This window comes from Orycteropus afer, unplaced genomic scaffold (assembly GCF_000298275.1).
Source record: "Orycteropus afer afer isolate SDZICR_OR568_19922 unplaced genomic scaffold, OryAfe1.0 scaffold00050, whole genome shotgun sequence".
Taxonomy (NCBI): domain Eukaryota; kingdom Metazoa; phylum Chordata; class Mammalia; order Tubulidentata; family Orycteropodidae; genus Orycteropus; species Orycteropus afer.
This window is the reverse complement of record NW_006921637.1, coordinates 1,673,667-1,687,272: the sequence shown is the minus strand read 5'-3', so window position 1 is coordinate 1,687,272 and position 13,606 is coordinate 1,673,667. Positions and strand designations below refer to the sequence as shown.

The 13,606-nt window shown below is 35.2% G+C and overlaps 1 protein-coding gene across 1 annotated transcript in view; it reads right to left on the bottom strand.

The window, feature by feature from the left end:
- ARID4B (AT-rich interaction domain 4B) overlaps positions 1 to 13,606 on the bottom strand; it is a 136,720-nt gene that overhangs the window by 74,098 nt on the left and 49,016 nt on the right. Inside the window, exons 8-10 of the mRNA XM_007938506.2 lie at positions 6,190 to 6,269; positions 2,699 to 2,775; positions 1,557 to 1,711 (exon numbers count right to left, since the gene is read on the bottom strand). Coding sequence (XP_007936697.1) covers positions 1,557 to 1,711; positions 2,699 to 2,775; positions 6,190 to 6,269 — 312 coding nt within the window. The remainder of the gene's footprint in view (positions 1 to 1,556; positions 1,712 to 2,698; positions 2,776 to 6,189; positions 6,270 to 13,606) is intronic.

Here is a 13,606-nt window from a genome sequence, read left to right as displayed (position 1 = left end):
AGGAATAGGCCTTGGGTTACTGCTGGTAATCCTGTCTTCCTCTTGTAGGGTTAGAGGAGGTCAGAACATGTGGCCTCCTTGCCGTTTTTGCAGTAACTTAGACTAGAAAATGGAGGGATTAGTTGTCCTGAGGTGTAGGAGGTGATGGTTCATGGAACTCTTTACAGAGGTGACGTTTAAGTAAAGTTGAGAAAACTGAACACGAACATGCAGGAATTACCAGAGGAAGGAAGGGGTGGGCATTCCTAGCAGTGGTATTAGCATGTGCAAAACTGAAGAACGTCAGGATATGTAATTTGACACTGTTTATGAATAAAGTTCAAAGGGGGAAATTGTATCAAAAAAAATGACAAGAAAAAGAGCGAATGGACCATAAAAAAGGTTCTATATTGAAGCCTTGCTCTTAAACTAACAAGAAGCTATTGAAGAGGCTTTAAGTAAGGGAATGATTGCTCATTTTCATATATACAGTATATAGAAAGGAGTAAGGGAGAAAACTGAAGCAAAGAAATTGGTACTATATTGTCATAGATCACAATACTATAAAAATATCCAAAACATTCCTATTTCATTAATACTGTTTATCATAATCAATTGGCAGAAATAAAAAACTTACATACTGACATTAAAAATATTACATACTGACATTAAATTATCTTAATTTCCTGAAGATATTAATACAATTCACTTCATTATGAAATATAAAAGGAGTTCTGGTGGTAACACTGTTTATAGACTGCTAACCAGAAGGCTGGTGGTTCAAACCCACTAGCCACTCCATGGAAGGAAGACAGGGCAATCTACTTTTGTAAAGATTTACCAACTCAGAAACCCAATGGGTGTCGCTATGAGTTGGAAGCAACTCGATGGCACTGAGTTTGGGTTTTGTTTTTATGAAACATAAAGTAGCCTTCATTATGTGTACCACCCACCAACTAACTTTTTTATGAAGTCATTCAGCAAGGCAGTGAAGAGTACTTTTGTCAATGCCAAACCTAAAGAACCAGTTATGTTAAAATACACAACTTCAGCTCCTTGATCTTTATAAATGGACAAATGACTTATTTTTGACCAATCTACTATATTTCTATTTTTATTAGATAAAATGATTTGAGATTGTCTGAATGAAAAATTAATCTTTACTTTTACACTGTATTACTTTAATACTACATAGAAAATATAGCTTATGCTTTTCCAGGTATTGCAATATGCAAGTGTAAACATTTTATGCAGTGACAGTTATCTACTTAATAATGAAAAGCCTACTAAAGCAGAGTTTTTCTATATTAGGTGTGTACTTCCTTAATTATATGATAAACCAAAAGTACAACAAGATTAAGAAACATTTTCAAGGTTGTTAGAACAACTAAGCTTAATCTTTTTAATTTCACAAGAATATATTTGTATTTTACTATAAGCAGGCAAACTACTAGATTATGATATATATCATAAATACAATATTCAAGTGATTAATGATACTATGAAAACTTGTAACCCATAAAGAAAATCCAATTGTTAATTGTAATTTTTAAAGATTATTAATTCTTTTTACTTGCCTCTTCTTCACTATTATCTTCTTTTTCTTTTTCATCATCTTCCTCTTCTTCTTCTTCTTCCTCTGCTTCACTGCTAGAACTATCTTCTTTTAATTCAGTCTTCCAGTTAGCCGGTATAGTTCTGCTTTTATGAAATTCAAGTGCCTGATCAAAGGCTACAAAGAAACCAAAAATTACATGAACTAAAGACATTATGACACCTGATTTGTATAAAAATATTAAAAAGACAAATAACAGTCACTGTGCTAATGACACTGACATTTAAGTATTTACTACGTTCCACACGCTACACTCGGTGCTTTTTCACAAAGCAACTCATTTAATGCTAACAATCCTATGAATCAGGTACTTTTACTACCCCCATTTTATAGATGATTCAAACAAATTAAAGAGGAAAAGAGTTGTTTTCTTAAATTTAAATAAAAATTAACCTTTTATAAGTAATTTAATCATTTCTCAAACAAATTATTATTAAATAATATATATCAGGCACAGAGCCATTATAATAAACATAAATACCTTAAACTTTGTTAACAATTAGCTTAAACTAAAACTGAATATACAGACAAATATTCTCATTTTACAGTACATGAAAAGAAACTATAAACCATAAATTCTTGATAGTTTTCAGATAGTTTACATAGCATACTAGTGGATTTACTGACCGAGGGCAAAAGAGGAAATAAATAGCTATTTACAATGCCAAACTACAAGTAAGAAACGCAATTACACTGCACATTCCTCAATCAAATATACTTTATTAGCGTGTTGCAGCTAGGGATGTCCATTCATTAGTGATAAATGCCAAATCAACATGACTTTAATTTCTTCTTTACATCCTCAGGAACAAATGTTTTATTTACAAGGCAAAAGCCAAATTATGATAACAACTGATGATACAGTTACTTCCTACTTTATAGATTACTGTCCCTGATTATAAACTAAAAAGAAAAAGAAACCTTATGATAATAAAGACATATAAGGTTACAAAAGTTAAGTCACAAAGAACCAAATATAACTTTAAGGACATAATGTTAGGAACAAAATAATATTTTTTAAAAAACAAAAAGAAAGATTTAATCTTCAAAAATACTTTCAAAGTCTTTACGTTACTTGTTAACTTATTCCAAAATTATTCTTACCTTGTCTTAATACAGCATCGGGCTTTGGCGCAGTGTCGTTAGTAATTTCATTGACATCTTTTCTTGGTACCGAAGTGCTGTATTTTTTATTTATAAAGAAAAAACCCAAAAATATGTCAGAGTTTAACTAAGAGTCTAGTCAACTACATATCATAGAAAGATGCTGAAAACATGGGAAGAAAATTTGACATTTATAATGAAAGGAACTATGGGTTGTAAGTCCCAGGATGTTAAAATATGTAATCATTTACACAAAAGAACTCCACCTTAAGAGGTTTTTAAAACAGCAAAGTGTTCTCAAATACTTGCCTGATGCAAAACTGAAAAATATTTATAGCAATAATAATAATAAATGAACATATTTGGGTGAAAGAATACCTAAATCCAATAAAAAAGACATCAAACAGTAAGAATTTGCCATTATCTTGGGATAACAAGGAAAGTTATCAAGGGAAATTGCTGTTGTTGTTGTTATTTGCAGTCAAGTCGGCCCCGACTCATAGCGACCCCTCCTTGGGTTCCCAAGGCAGTATCACTACGGAAGTAGGATTGCCCAACCTTCCTTCCGAGGAGTGGCTGGTGGATTTGAACCGCCAGCCTTCTGGTTAGCAGTCAAGTGCCTTAGGCATTATGCTACCAACCTAAAATGTAAATTTTCTTTTGTCCAATTAAAAAAAGGCTTTCTAGGCTCACAAGCAAACTTCCAATATGCATTTCAAGGCCTTTCATAGACCTGGCCAACCATAAGGCAGGATCAGATATAAGCAACTAAGATAGGGTCTTATTATGTATGTGACATATATTTCCTATTTTAAACTAACAAGTAATTATTCAGCTTTTGTGAGTTTGTTTTGTATCAACCAATCCACAAAAGCCCTTGCTATCTTTTTAATTTAAAATTTTCAAATACACATAAGAATAAGTAGCATGAACTCAAAGATAGGAATGAATCCCCATATTATCCATCACCCAAATACAATAATCATTGAATCGCAGTCATTACTCCACTCATCTCCCTACTTAATTCCTCCCACCCCAACTGGATTATTTTGAAGCAATCTCAAGAATTATATAACTTCACTCACAATATTTCATTATGGATTCTTGAAAGAATTCTTAAAATATAACTGCATTGTTATTACACATTAAAAATTAACAATAATTTCTTAATATCATCAAGTCAGTATTCAAAATGGACTGCTCAAAACTTTTTTGTTTATATCAATCTTGTTAAAAATTGGTCTAATAACTATTGCATTGGGGTAAAGTGCAGTCAGTGTCATGAGACAAAGTGTATGGGAACTGCTGTATAGAAAGTGAATCTGCTCTGTAAACTTTTACCCAAATCACAATTTAAAAAAAAAAAAGGTCTCATAGATTTTTTTAAAATTATTTTTTAGAATTTAATATATAAGCCCCAAATCTTCATCACCCAATAAAGTTTATTACAAAATCCCTGGCTTCTCTAGTCATGAAATTCCCAAGCACTGATCTCCAAGTAGATGGGTGGACAGGCTGAGCAATCAAGTATATCTAGGCAGGGGGTAGTGTGCCCATGACCATGTAGAGGGTTAGCAGATAATGTTTCTACATGCATATTTGTATACACTGTAAGAATGTCCAGGTGTATAGTAGAGCTGGCAAGGGGCAAGGTTGTGGTGGCTTATTGACCACAGCCTACCTGGAGGGAATGAGTAGTTGGACCTGCAGGCTCAGGGCCATGGTCACAGGGGACATTAAACTCAACTGACATATTATACAAAAACATTGTTCTGCATCCTACTTTGGCTGAGTAGCAACTGCGATCTTAAAAGCTTACAAATGGCCATCTAGATGCAAGGTCTCTCCTTGTTCAGAGCAAAGAAGAATGAAGAAAACCAAAGATGCATGGAAACAATCATTCCAAGGGACTAGGAGACCATGTGATCCTCAGCCTGTATGACCATGAGACCAGAAGAACTAGATGTGCCCGGCTACTACTGCCAACTACTCGGCGGGGGATCTGTGTAGGAGATGCTGGATAAATTGGGAGAACGATGTGGAGTAAAACCCAACATTATAAAAAAAGACCAGGTTTGTTGGTCTGATAGAGCCTGGTGATTGAGACCCGTAAGACAATGGCTCCTAGCCACCCTACAGGTCTGGAATTGAACTCACTCCTGTGGCTTTCAGCCACACAATAGACAGGCATATGGGGTGAACATTTACATCAGGTAGATAAACTCTTTAGAGTGATCAATCATGGGAGAACAGAAGGGTAGAGTTTGCACAGGGGGACAGCGCAGGGGGTGGGAGTACATGGGAGGGAAGGGCACAGGGAAGAGGTAACTACAGGGAGGAAGTGGGAATAGACCTGTTACACTGTGGGGAATTGCAGTCAGTATCATGAGACAAAATGTGTATGAACTGCTATGTGGAAAATGAATTTGCTCTGTAAACTTTCACCCAAATCAAAATAAGAATTAAAAAAATAAAAGAAAAAAAATTCTTAAGAGAAAATATGTAATTTCAGAACTCAGCTCTAAAAATGCTCTACATTAAAAATTACATTCTTAACATATATCTACAAACCACCCCCCTCAAAAAAAAATAAATAAAATAAAAATCAAACCCATTGCCATCACATTGTTGCCAACACATAGCAACCCTATAGGGCAGAGTAGAACTGCCCCCAGGTTTTCCAAGGTGGCAATCTTTATGGAACAAGCCCTGGTGGCACACTGTAAGTGCTTGGCTATTAACCAAAAGGTCATGGGTCTGAACCCACCAGCCGCTCTGTGAGAAGAAAGATGTGGCAGTCAGCTTCTGGAAAGATTTTTACAGCCTTAGAAATCAATCCTACAGAGCAGTTCTACTCTATCCTATAGATCAGTATGAGTCGGAATCCATTTAACAAAAAACAGGTATTAATCTTTATGGAAACAGATGCTACATCTTTCTTCCGTGGAGAAGGTGGAGGACTCAAACTGTTGGCTTTTCAGTCAGTAGCCAAGTACTTAACAATTGCACCACTAGGACTCCTCACACACATCTGCAGCAACTCATTTTAAGCAAAAGTCAAAATATCCAACACCTATCACTATACCCATTAATGTCACTAGAGATACTAGAAAGTCATAATCAGACATTCAGAACAAACCCTAAAGAAATGTCCATAAATATACAAAGTATTAGATATGTTAGATCTTATCATATTTTCCTCAACAAATCATCAGCTATCATATGTTGACAAATTAGACAGTACTGAGAATCTAGTTTAGAAAAGAGGACCAAAATAAATAAGGAAAGACAGATTATTCTCTAAGACTACTTACAGCCAAAGAAAATATGAAAAAAGGTCACTATTTGAATGAAGAATTTTGGTTTAATCACGTTAGCCAAACTGGGTCACTAGATATAATTAATTCAACTTTTAAGATCCTGAAAATGGTACATATTATAAATAGCCAGATAAAAAGACTGATTTTTCATACTAAATCAATTATACTTACAATTTGCCATCTTTGAAAGATCGAACAAGAATATTATCTTTTTTCACAGCAATCTCATCACTACAATCAGGACAAACCACCTTAAAAAAAAGCGTGACACTATTATAACTAAAAGCACATTTATAGATCGTTACATAAGTACCTACTATTTAAATAATTTAAAAAAATAGTTTTTAAGTTTAAAGTTTAAAAACTTATTTTAGTTTGAGGGTAAATGAGCACATAAGCAAATGATTTTAAATTTCTATCCTATCTATCTTTCCAGCTGTCCAGGTAATCCAGATTGTTTTTTGGCATAGGTATAGTGTTAACAGAAGAAGTCTGGTTATGACCAAAGTGAAGATGTGAACTAAATTCTAGTCAAAAACAGAAAGTTGGAATGCAAAGTGGGGCAGGGGTGCAAAAGGAGGTAGAGCTAAAAGCTTAACTGAGGATCTGGATCGTGGTTAAGAGAAGGATGTTGTTAGCTGCCCTTGTGTCCATTCCAGCTCATGGTGACTCCATGTGTGCAGAGTAGAACTGCCCCATAGGATTTTCAAGGCCTTTGGGAAGTAGATCTTCAGGCCTATCTTCCTAGGCACCTCTGGGTGGGTTCAAACTGCCAACCTTTCACTTATTAGTCCAGCGCTTAATCATTTGTGCCACCCAGGGACTCCTAAGAGAAGGACAGGGGACCAAAATGGTATCAGGTATCAGAACCTGTTTATCAGTCTTTATCTTTAAAAATACAGGTATGAGTAAACTTTCACCCAACTCACAATAAAAATAATAATAATAAAAACCACTGGTATGAGGTCCAATATATTACGTGCAGTGAAATATACTTTAACACACCTCAAAATCTTTTCATAATACGATTCACTCAAAAAAGGAGGTATTTTGAAAGTAGGTTCCTTCCTAGAGTCTAAGACTCAATCACTAACATTAAAAAAAAAAAAGCTGTTTTACTTGAAGCTGCCTCAGCTATTATTTAAAATAAGAATTAAGCAAGCCTTCCCAAAGGTAGTGTTAATTCAAGACTTCTATGAGTTTTTATTAAATTCTAAGACAGCCCACAATGTATACCAAGAACAAGTTTACAGTACATTTATATTTTTAAGTGAAAAATGGGCTAAATAAATATGACAAGCTTGTTTTAAGGGCTGTCTCATTAGCCCTGTAAAATCACTTGATGATCCATAAAGGGATGGATGTACTCTCATGGCAGATGAGAGAGGAGCTAGAAACTGATTAATTCAGTCTTTCAAAATTAATTTAAAATTTCTGTAATTGAAATTACATTGTTGCTTTCTTGTGGTATTGTTTAGAGGCTAATGGCAGTTTGAATAATTCACTTTTGAAAAGTCTTTCACACATGAAGTATCTAGAAAAACTTTGTCTTTTCAAAAAAGACTTGAATACTTAATATTTGTTCATTCAGTCATCTAGTCATTCCACAAATATTAATTACTATATGCAAGGTATTGTACCACTGGAGAACATAGAGGCCAAGTCAGATATTGTTCCTCCTCACGTGGAGCTGGCATTCTAGTTGGGAAGACAAACATTAAACAAGTAAGTGCATATTTTTAAATTGTTACTGTGTTAAGCTCATTGAATAGTGGGCTCTAAAGAGGAATATGGGAAGTCAGGAAAGTGTTTCCTGAAATACTTTCCCAAAGACAAAGCATTTGAGCTGAGATTTGAAGAATGAGTAGGAATTAGACAGATAAAGGATTTATGTGTGTTCATGCTATACTAAAAGAATGTACTGCAAGCAGAGGAAAAAGGCCTTGAGGCAGTGAAACTCATTCCAAGAAGCATCAGTGTGCTAACTTTTTATCTGGGCTGAGTAAGAGAGAATCAGAGTCCAAATTTTCTTGGGTCTTGTAGGCTTATTAATTCTTCGGATAAAAAATAAAACCTCTAAGTCAAGAGTTTGAAGAAGGGGAATGTCACTTGCTTGTACAAAATTATTTTGGCTGCTATGACGAAACCAGACAGGGAGAAGTACAAGACTTTAAGGAACTAAGCTACTGTGATCATCTGGTGAGAGATAGTGACTTGAACAAAGAATGGCAATGCTAAATTAAAGGAATGAGAAATATTAGAGATAGAGAAATGGATGAAAAGAGGGATTTCTGCTTTGAACAAATGCACAGATGACAGAGCCATTCACTGTTAAAGGAAAAAATGGGTAAAGGCCAAGTTTGGCCATGAGAGAGAAGATATACTAAATTTAGTTTGGGGCTCATTAAGTTTTAAGGTGGTTGAAAGACATTCAAATTGAGGTACTGAATTAACAGATACCCCCCCACCCCCAAGCTCTGGAGCTCAGAGTACAGGACTGGACTCTAGATAGGAATCTGGGAGTCAACAGTCTAAATGTCACAGGTCTAAAACTTGGGCCCTCTGACCCATATCCTATGTTTTTCTCTGGCAAAACTGTACGTATAACTGTGGCCAGTGCTGATGTGGAATATAAGTGGTTCCACACTCCTATTTTGCCACAGGAATTACATTCTGTTGTATTCTATTCAATTGACTCATGTATAGTATTATCTTGGTCTCCAAGTCATTTCAGTTTGTTATCTCTGGAAGTACTGACAACTGAAACAATAAGAGGAGATGAAATTACCTTATAGAGAATATAGAATGAGAAGAAAAGGTTTGAGTCTTGAATTTTAAGGCTGGTAAAAGGAAGAGAAGTTGGTGAAAAAAATGAAAAAGGAGGTTTGTAAGTCACAGAAGCTATGATTTCCTCTTCTTAAAATGTGGGTAAGTATCAGATATTTTCCAGTATTGTTGTTAAGATTAAATGAAACTATTTAACAAGTTAAGCCCAGTATCTGGTCAGGGTACATGTCCATTTTAATACAGGGCGGTGATGATTTACAGTTTCTAAAAGTATGCAACTGTTTGCAAATATGATCTTGTTGCTGTGAAATGTACCGATTTATAAAATATAATTTTAAAATTACAAACATGAGGATTTTTTATGCAATCATATCAAGTTTGTTTTCTTACAATATTCTCTAGCTGCCAAAATAATTTATCAGTGTCCAATAGATCACAATTTTTACTGGTTATAAGATATATAAATGATCTAAAATGTTTTTAAAAATTACAAAATGGTTAAATAGATTACTACTAACCTTCTAATATCAAACTCCTTAAATATTTTTCTTTCCATCAGAAAATATTTAGAAATTAAGGTTAGAGAATCTTAATATTGAAACCCTAACAGTGGAAAATGGGATGTTTCTATTACTTGAGGAAAAGACACAAAAGCATTTTTTAAAACACATTTTCAAAATATGCTTTCCCAAACAATTTCAGTGCTTTTAGGAACAAAGAAATTATCAAATGCAATGACCCATTTTCAGCTTACTCATTAACCGTAAAAAACCTCACTGACGTAGAGTCAGATCCGACTCATAGCAATCCCTCCTTGGGTTTCCAAGGTGGTATCATTATGGAAGCAGATTGCCCAATCTACCTTCCAAGGAGTCGCTGGTGGGTCTGAACCGCCAGCCTTCTGGTTAGCAGTCAAATGCCTTAGGCACCATGCCACCAGAGCTCCTATTAACCATAAAGTTAGCAAGATATTTAAAGCTTCCAATATTCAGTTTCCTTATCTCTAAATAAGGATTAATAATAACTATCCCATAACGCTTGAAAAGCCCTTAGCACAATTCTGGTATGAAATAGGAACCCAATAAATGTTCGACAGATATACAGGTGTATGGTTACAATTGTCCTCATTAATTTTAATTCGATGAGCTGACATTTACTGAGCACTTATTTTGTACCAAACATTGGACATAAAGAATATAAACCATGACCACTGAAAAGGATAAACACACATCATCTGTACATAACAGTAAAAAAAAAAAAAAAAGAAAAAAGAGAGCCTTCTATTCCTTATTTGTTTTTCATCTGATGATTACCCACTTTAGTTAACCCAAACCACAAAAATACAAGAGTGTGTATATATTAAGGAGCCCTGATGGTACAGTGGTTAAGTGCTCAATTGTTAACTCAAAGTTCAGCGGTTTGGACCCACCAGCAGCTTCACAAGAGAAAGCTCACTGCCATAAAGATCACAGTCTTAGAAACCCAACAGGGTAGTCCTATTCTGTCCTACAGGGTTGCTATGAGCTGGAATCCACTCAATGACAGTGGATGGGTAGGTGGGTGGTGAGCGGTTTATGTATGAAGCACATAAATTTTCTTACAAATGCCATGTAAACATAGTACAAATATGTTGTAATCCCATATCCAAGTCTTCAATTGAGAGTCAGTAAATAGGAAAATAAGGTTAAGAGATTGTCAATCTCAAATAAAGGTTAAAAAGATTAATTAACCTTATTTAAAAAACACAGGATTAACCAGCCAAAGGAACAAAAGGTAGAAAACAATTGAATATACTACAGATGAATGGATAAACACAATGTGTTATATACATACAACAGAATATTATTCAACTTAACAAGAAATTAAGTTCTGAAACATGCTATATGGATGAACCTTGTTCAAAATAGTACGCTAAATGAAAAGCCAAAAAAAAGAACAAATACTATATACTCCCACTATATAAAAAATCTAGAATAGACAAATGCATAGAGCCAAACTTTTTATTTCATACTCATTGCTTAACTGACTGCACCACTCAGGGATTACTCTCCATATGTTGTTGTTGTTAGGTGCCCATGAGTTGGCTACGACTCATAGTGACTCTATGTACAACAGAACAAAATACTGCCAAGCCTTGCATTATCCTCACAATCCTCGTTATGCTTGAACCCATGGCTGCAGCAACTGTGTCACTCCATCTCATTGAGGGTCCTCCCCTTTTCCTCTGACACTCCATCCTACCAGCTTCCCCAAGGAACGGTCCCTTCTGACAACATGACCAAAGTAGGTGAGACAAAGTCTGGCCATCCCAACTTCTAAGGAGCATTCTGGCTGCACTACACCCAGGACAGATTTGTTCATCTGTCTAGCATTCCGTGGCATTTTTACTCTTCTTTTCCAACACCACAATTCAAAGGCATCAATTCTTCTTCCTTATTTATTGTCCAGCTTTCACATGTATAAGAGGCAACTGAAAATATCATGGCTTGAGTTAGACTCAATTTAGTCTTTAAAGTGACATCTTTGCTAATTAACACTTTAAAGAGGTACCTTGAAGCAGATCTCCCCAGTGCAATAAGATGTCTAATTTCTTGACTGCTGCTTCCATGAGTGCTGACTGTGGATCCAAGTAAAAGGAAATCCTTGACAACTTCAATCTTTTCCTCCATTTACTGTAAGGTTGGCTCATTGGTCCAGTTGTCAGGATTTTTGTTTACTTTATGCTTAAGTGTAATCTTTACTGAAGAATGTACTCTTTGATCTTCATTAGTAAATGCCTCAAGTCATCTTCATTTTCAGCAAGCAAGGTTGTGTTATCTGCATATCGCAGGTTGTTAGTAAGTCTTCCTCCAATCCTGATGCCACATTCTTCTTTATATAATCCCAGCTTTTTAGATTATTTGCTCAGCATACAGACTGAATAAGCATGGTGAAAGGATAGAACCCTGAAGGATGCCCTTTCTAATTTTAAACTATGTACAATATCTTGTTCTGTTTGAATGACAGCCTCATGGTTCCTCATGAGCACAAACAAGTGTTACAGAATTCCCATTCTTCTCAATGTTATCCATAATTTGTTATGATCCCCATAGCTGAATGCCTATGCATACTCAATAAAACACAGGTACACATCTTTTTTGGTAGTCTTTGCGTACAGCCAAGATCCATTTGACATCAGCAATGGTATCTCTTGTTCCACAGCCTTTTCTGAATCCAGCTTGCATTTCTGGGAGTTTCATGTCAATATACTGCTATAACCATTTTTTAATTGTGTTTGGCAAAATTTTACTTGCATGTGATATTAATGATACTGTGTGATAATTCCCACATTCTGTTGGATCACCTTTCTTCGGAATAAGCACAAACATAGATCTTTTTCAGTCAGTTAGCCAGGTAGCTATCTTCCAAATTTCTTAGCATAAATAAGTAAGTACCTCCAGTGCTGCAGCTGTTTGCTGAAATATCTCAATAGGTATTCTGTCAATTCCTAAAGCTTTGCTTTTCACTAATCCATTGAGCTCAGCTTGAACATCTTCCTTCAGTATCACAGGTTCTTGCTACCTCCTTAAAGCAGAGTCAGCCTTAATGACATGGATGGAGTAAAGCTTTCCAGACGTTCATTTGCTAAGGGGCATGACTCAAAATGGGAAGAAATAGCTGCAAACATTAATTAATAATTGGAACATGGAATTATGAAATATGAATCTAGGAAAATTAGACATTCTTAAAAAAATGAAATGGAACGCATGAAGATCAGTATCCTTGGCTTTAGTGAGACGAAATGGACTGATATTGGCCATTCTGAATCAAACAATCATATACAGTTGTCTATGGTAGGAAAGGGAGCCCTGGTGGCGTAGTGCCTATGGCATTTGACTGTAAACCAGAAGGCTGGTAGTTCAAACTCACCAGCCATTCCTTGGAAGGAAGACTGGGCAATCTATTTCCATAGAGGTAATGACTCAGAAACCCAAGAAGGGGTCGCTATGAGTCAAATCGACTTCGTTTTTTTTTTTTTTGAGTATGCTGGAAAAGAGAAATTGAAGAGGAATGGTGTCACATTCATCATCAAAAAGAATATTTTAAGATCTATCCTGAAGTACAATGCTGTCAATGATAGGATAATATCCATGTGCCTACAAGGAAGGCCAATTAATATTATTATTATTCATATTTACACACAAATCACCAAAGCGGAAGATGAAGAAATTGAAGATTTTTACCAACTTTTGCCGTCTGAACTTGATGAAACATGCAATCAAGATGTACTGATAATTACTAGTGATTGGAATGTGAAAGATGTTAACAAAAAAGCAGCACCAATAACTGGAAAATACAGCTTTGGTGACAGGAATGACGCTGAAGATCACATGATGGAATTTTGCAAGACCAATGATTTATTCATTGCAAATACCTTTTTTCAACAACATAAACAGCAACTATACATGTGGACTTCACCAGATGGGATACATTTTTAATATGCTTGATATATAATTTCCATATTTACCAAATATAAATAAAGGAAGTCTGCATAATTATAATCAGTAAGGGAATGAGAATATTTGAAATGGAGAACAGGACATAATTTTTGACCCACAAGGTCTCATTATCTGTGAAAAAAGAAGTTGGCAGAAGTGAAGAAAATAGCATCTTCAAATTGCTTTGGTTTAGTCAAGGGATCTAGCAGTTTATAGTTTACATGTATGGAGGGAGGGACTAATCTGTAAAAAGTGTGGATCCCAGTGTTTGACACAAATGACTCCAAAAGTTTTCTGTTAAAATCATCAGAACCATGTTTCCC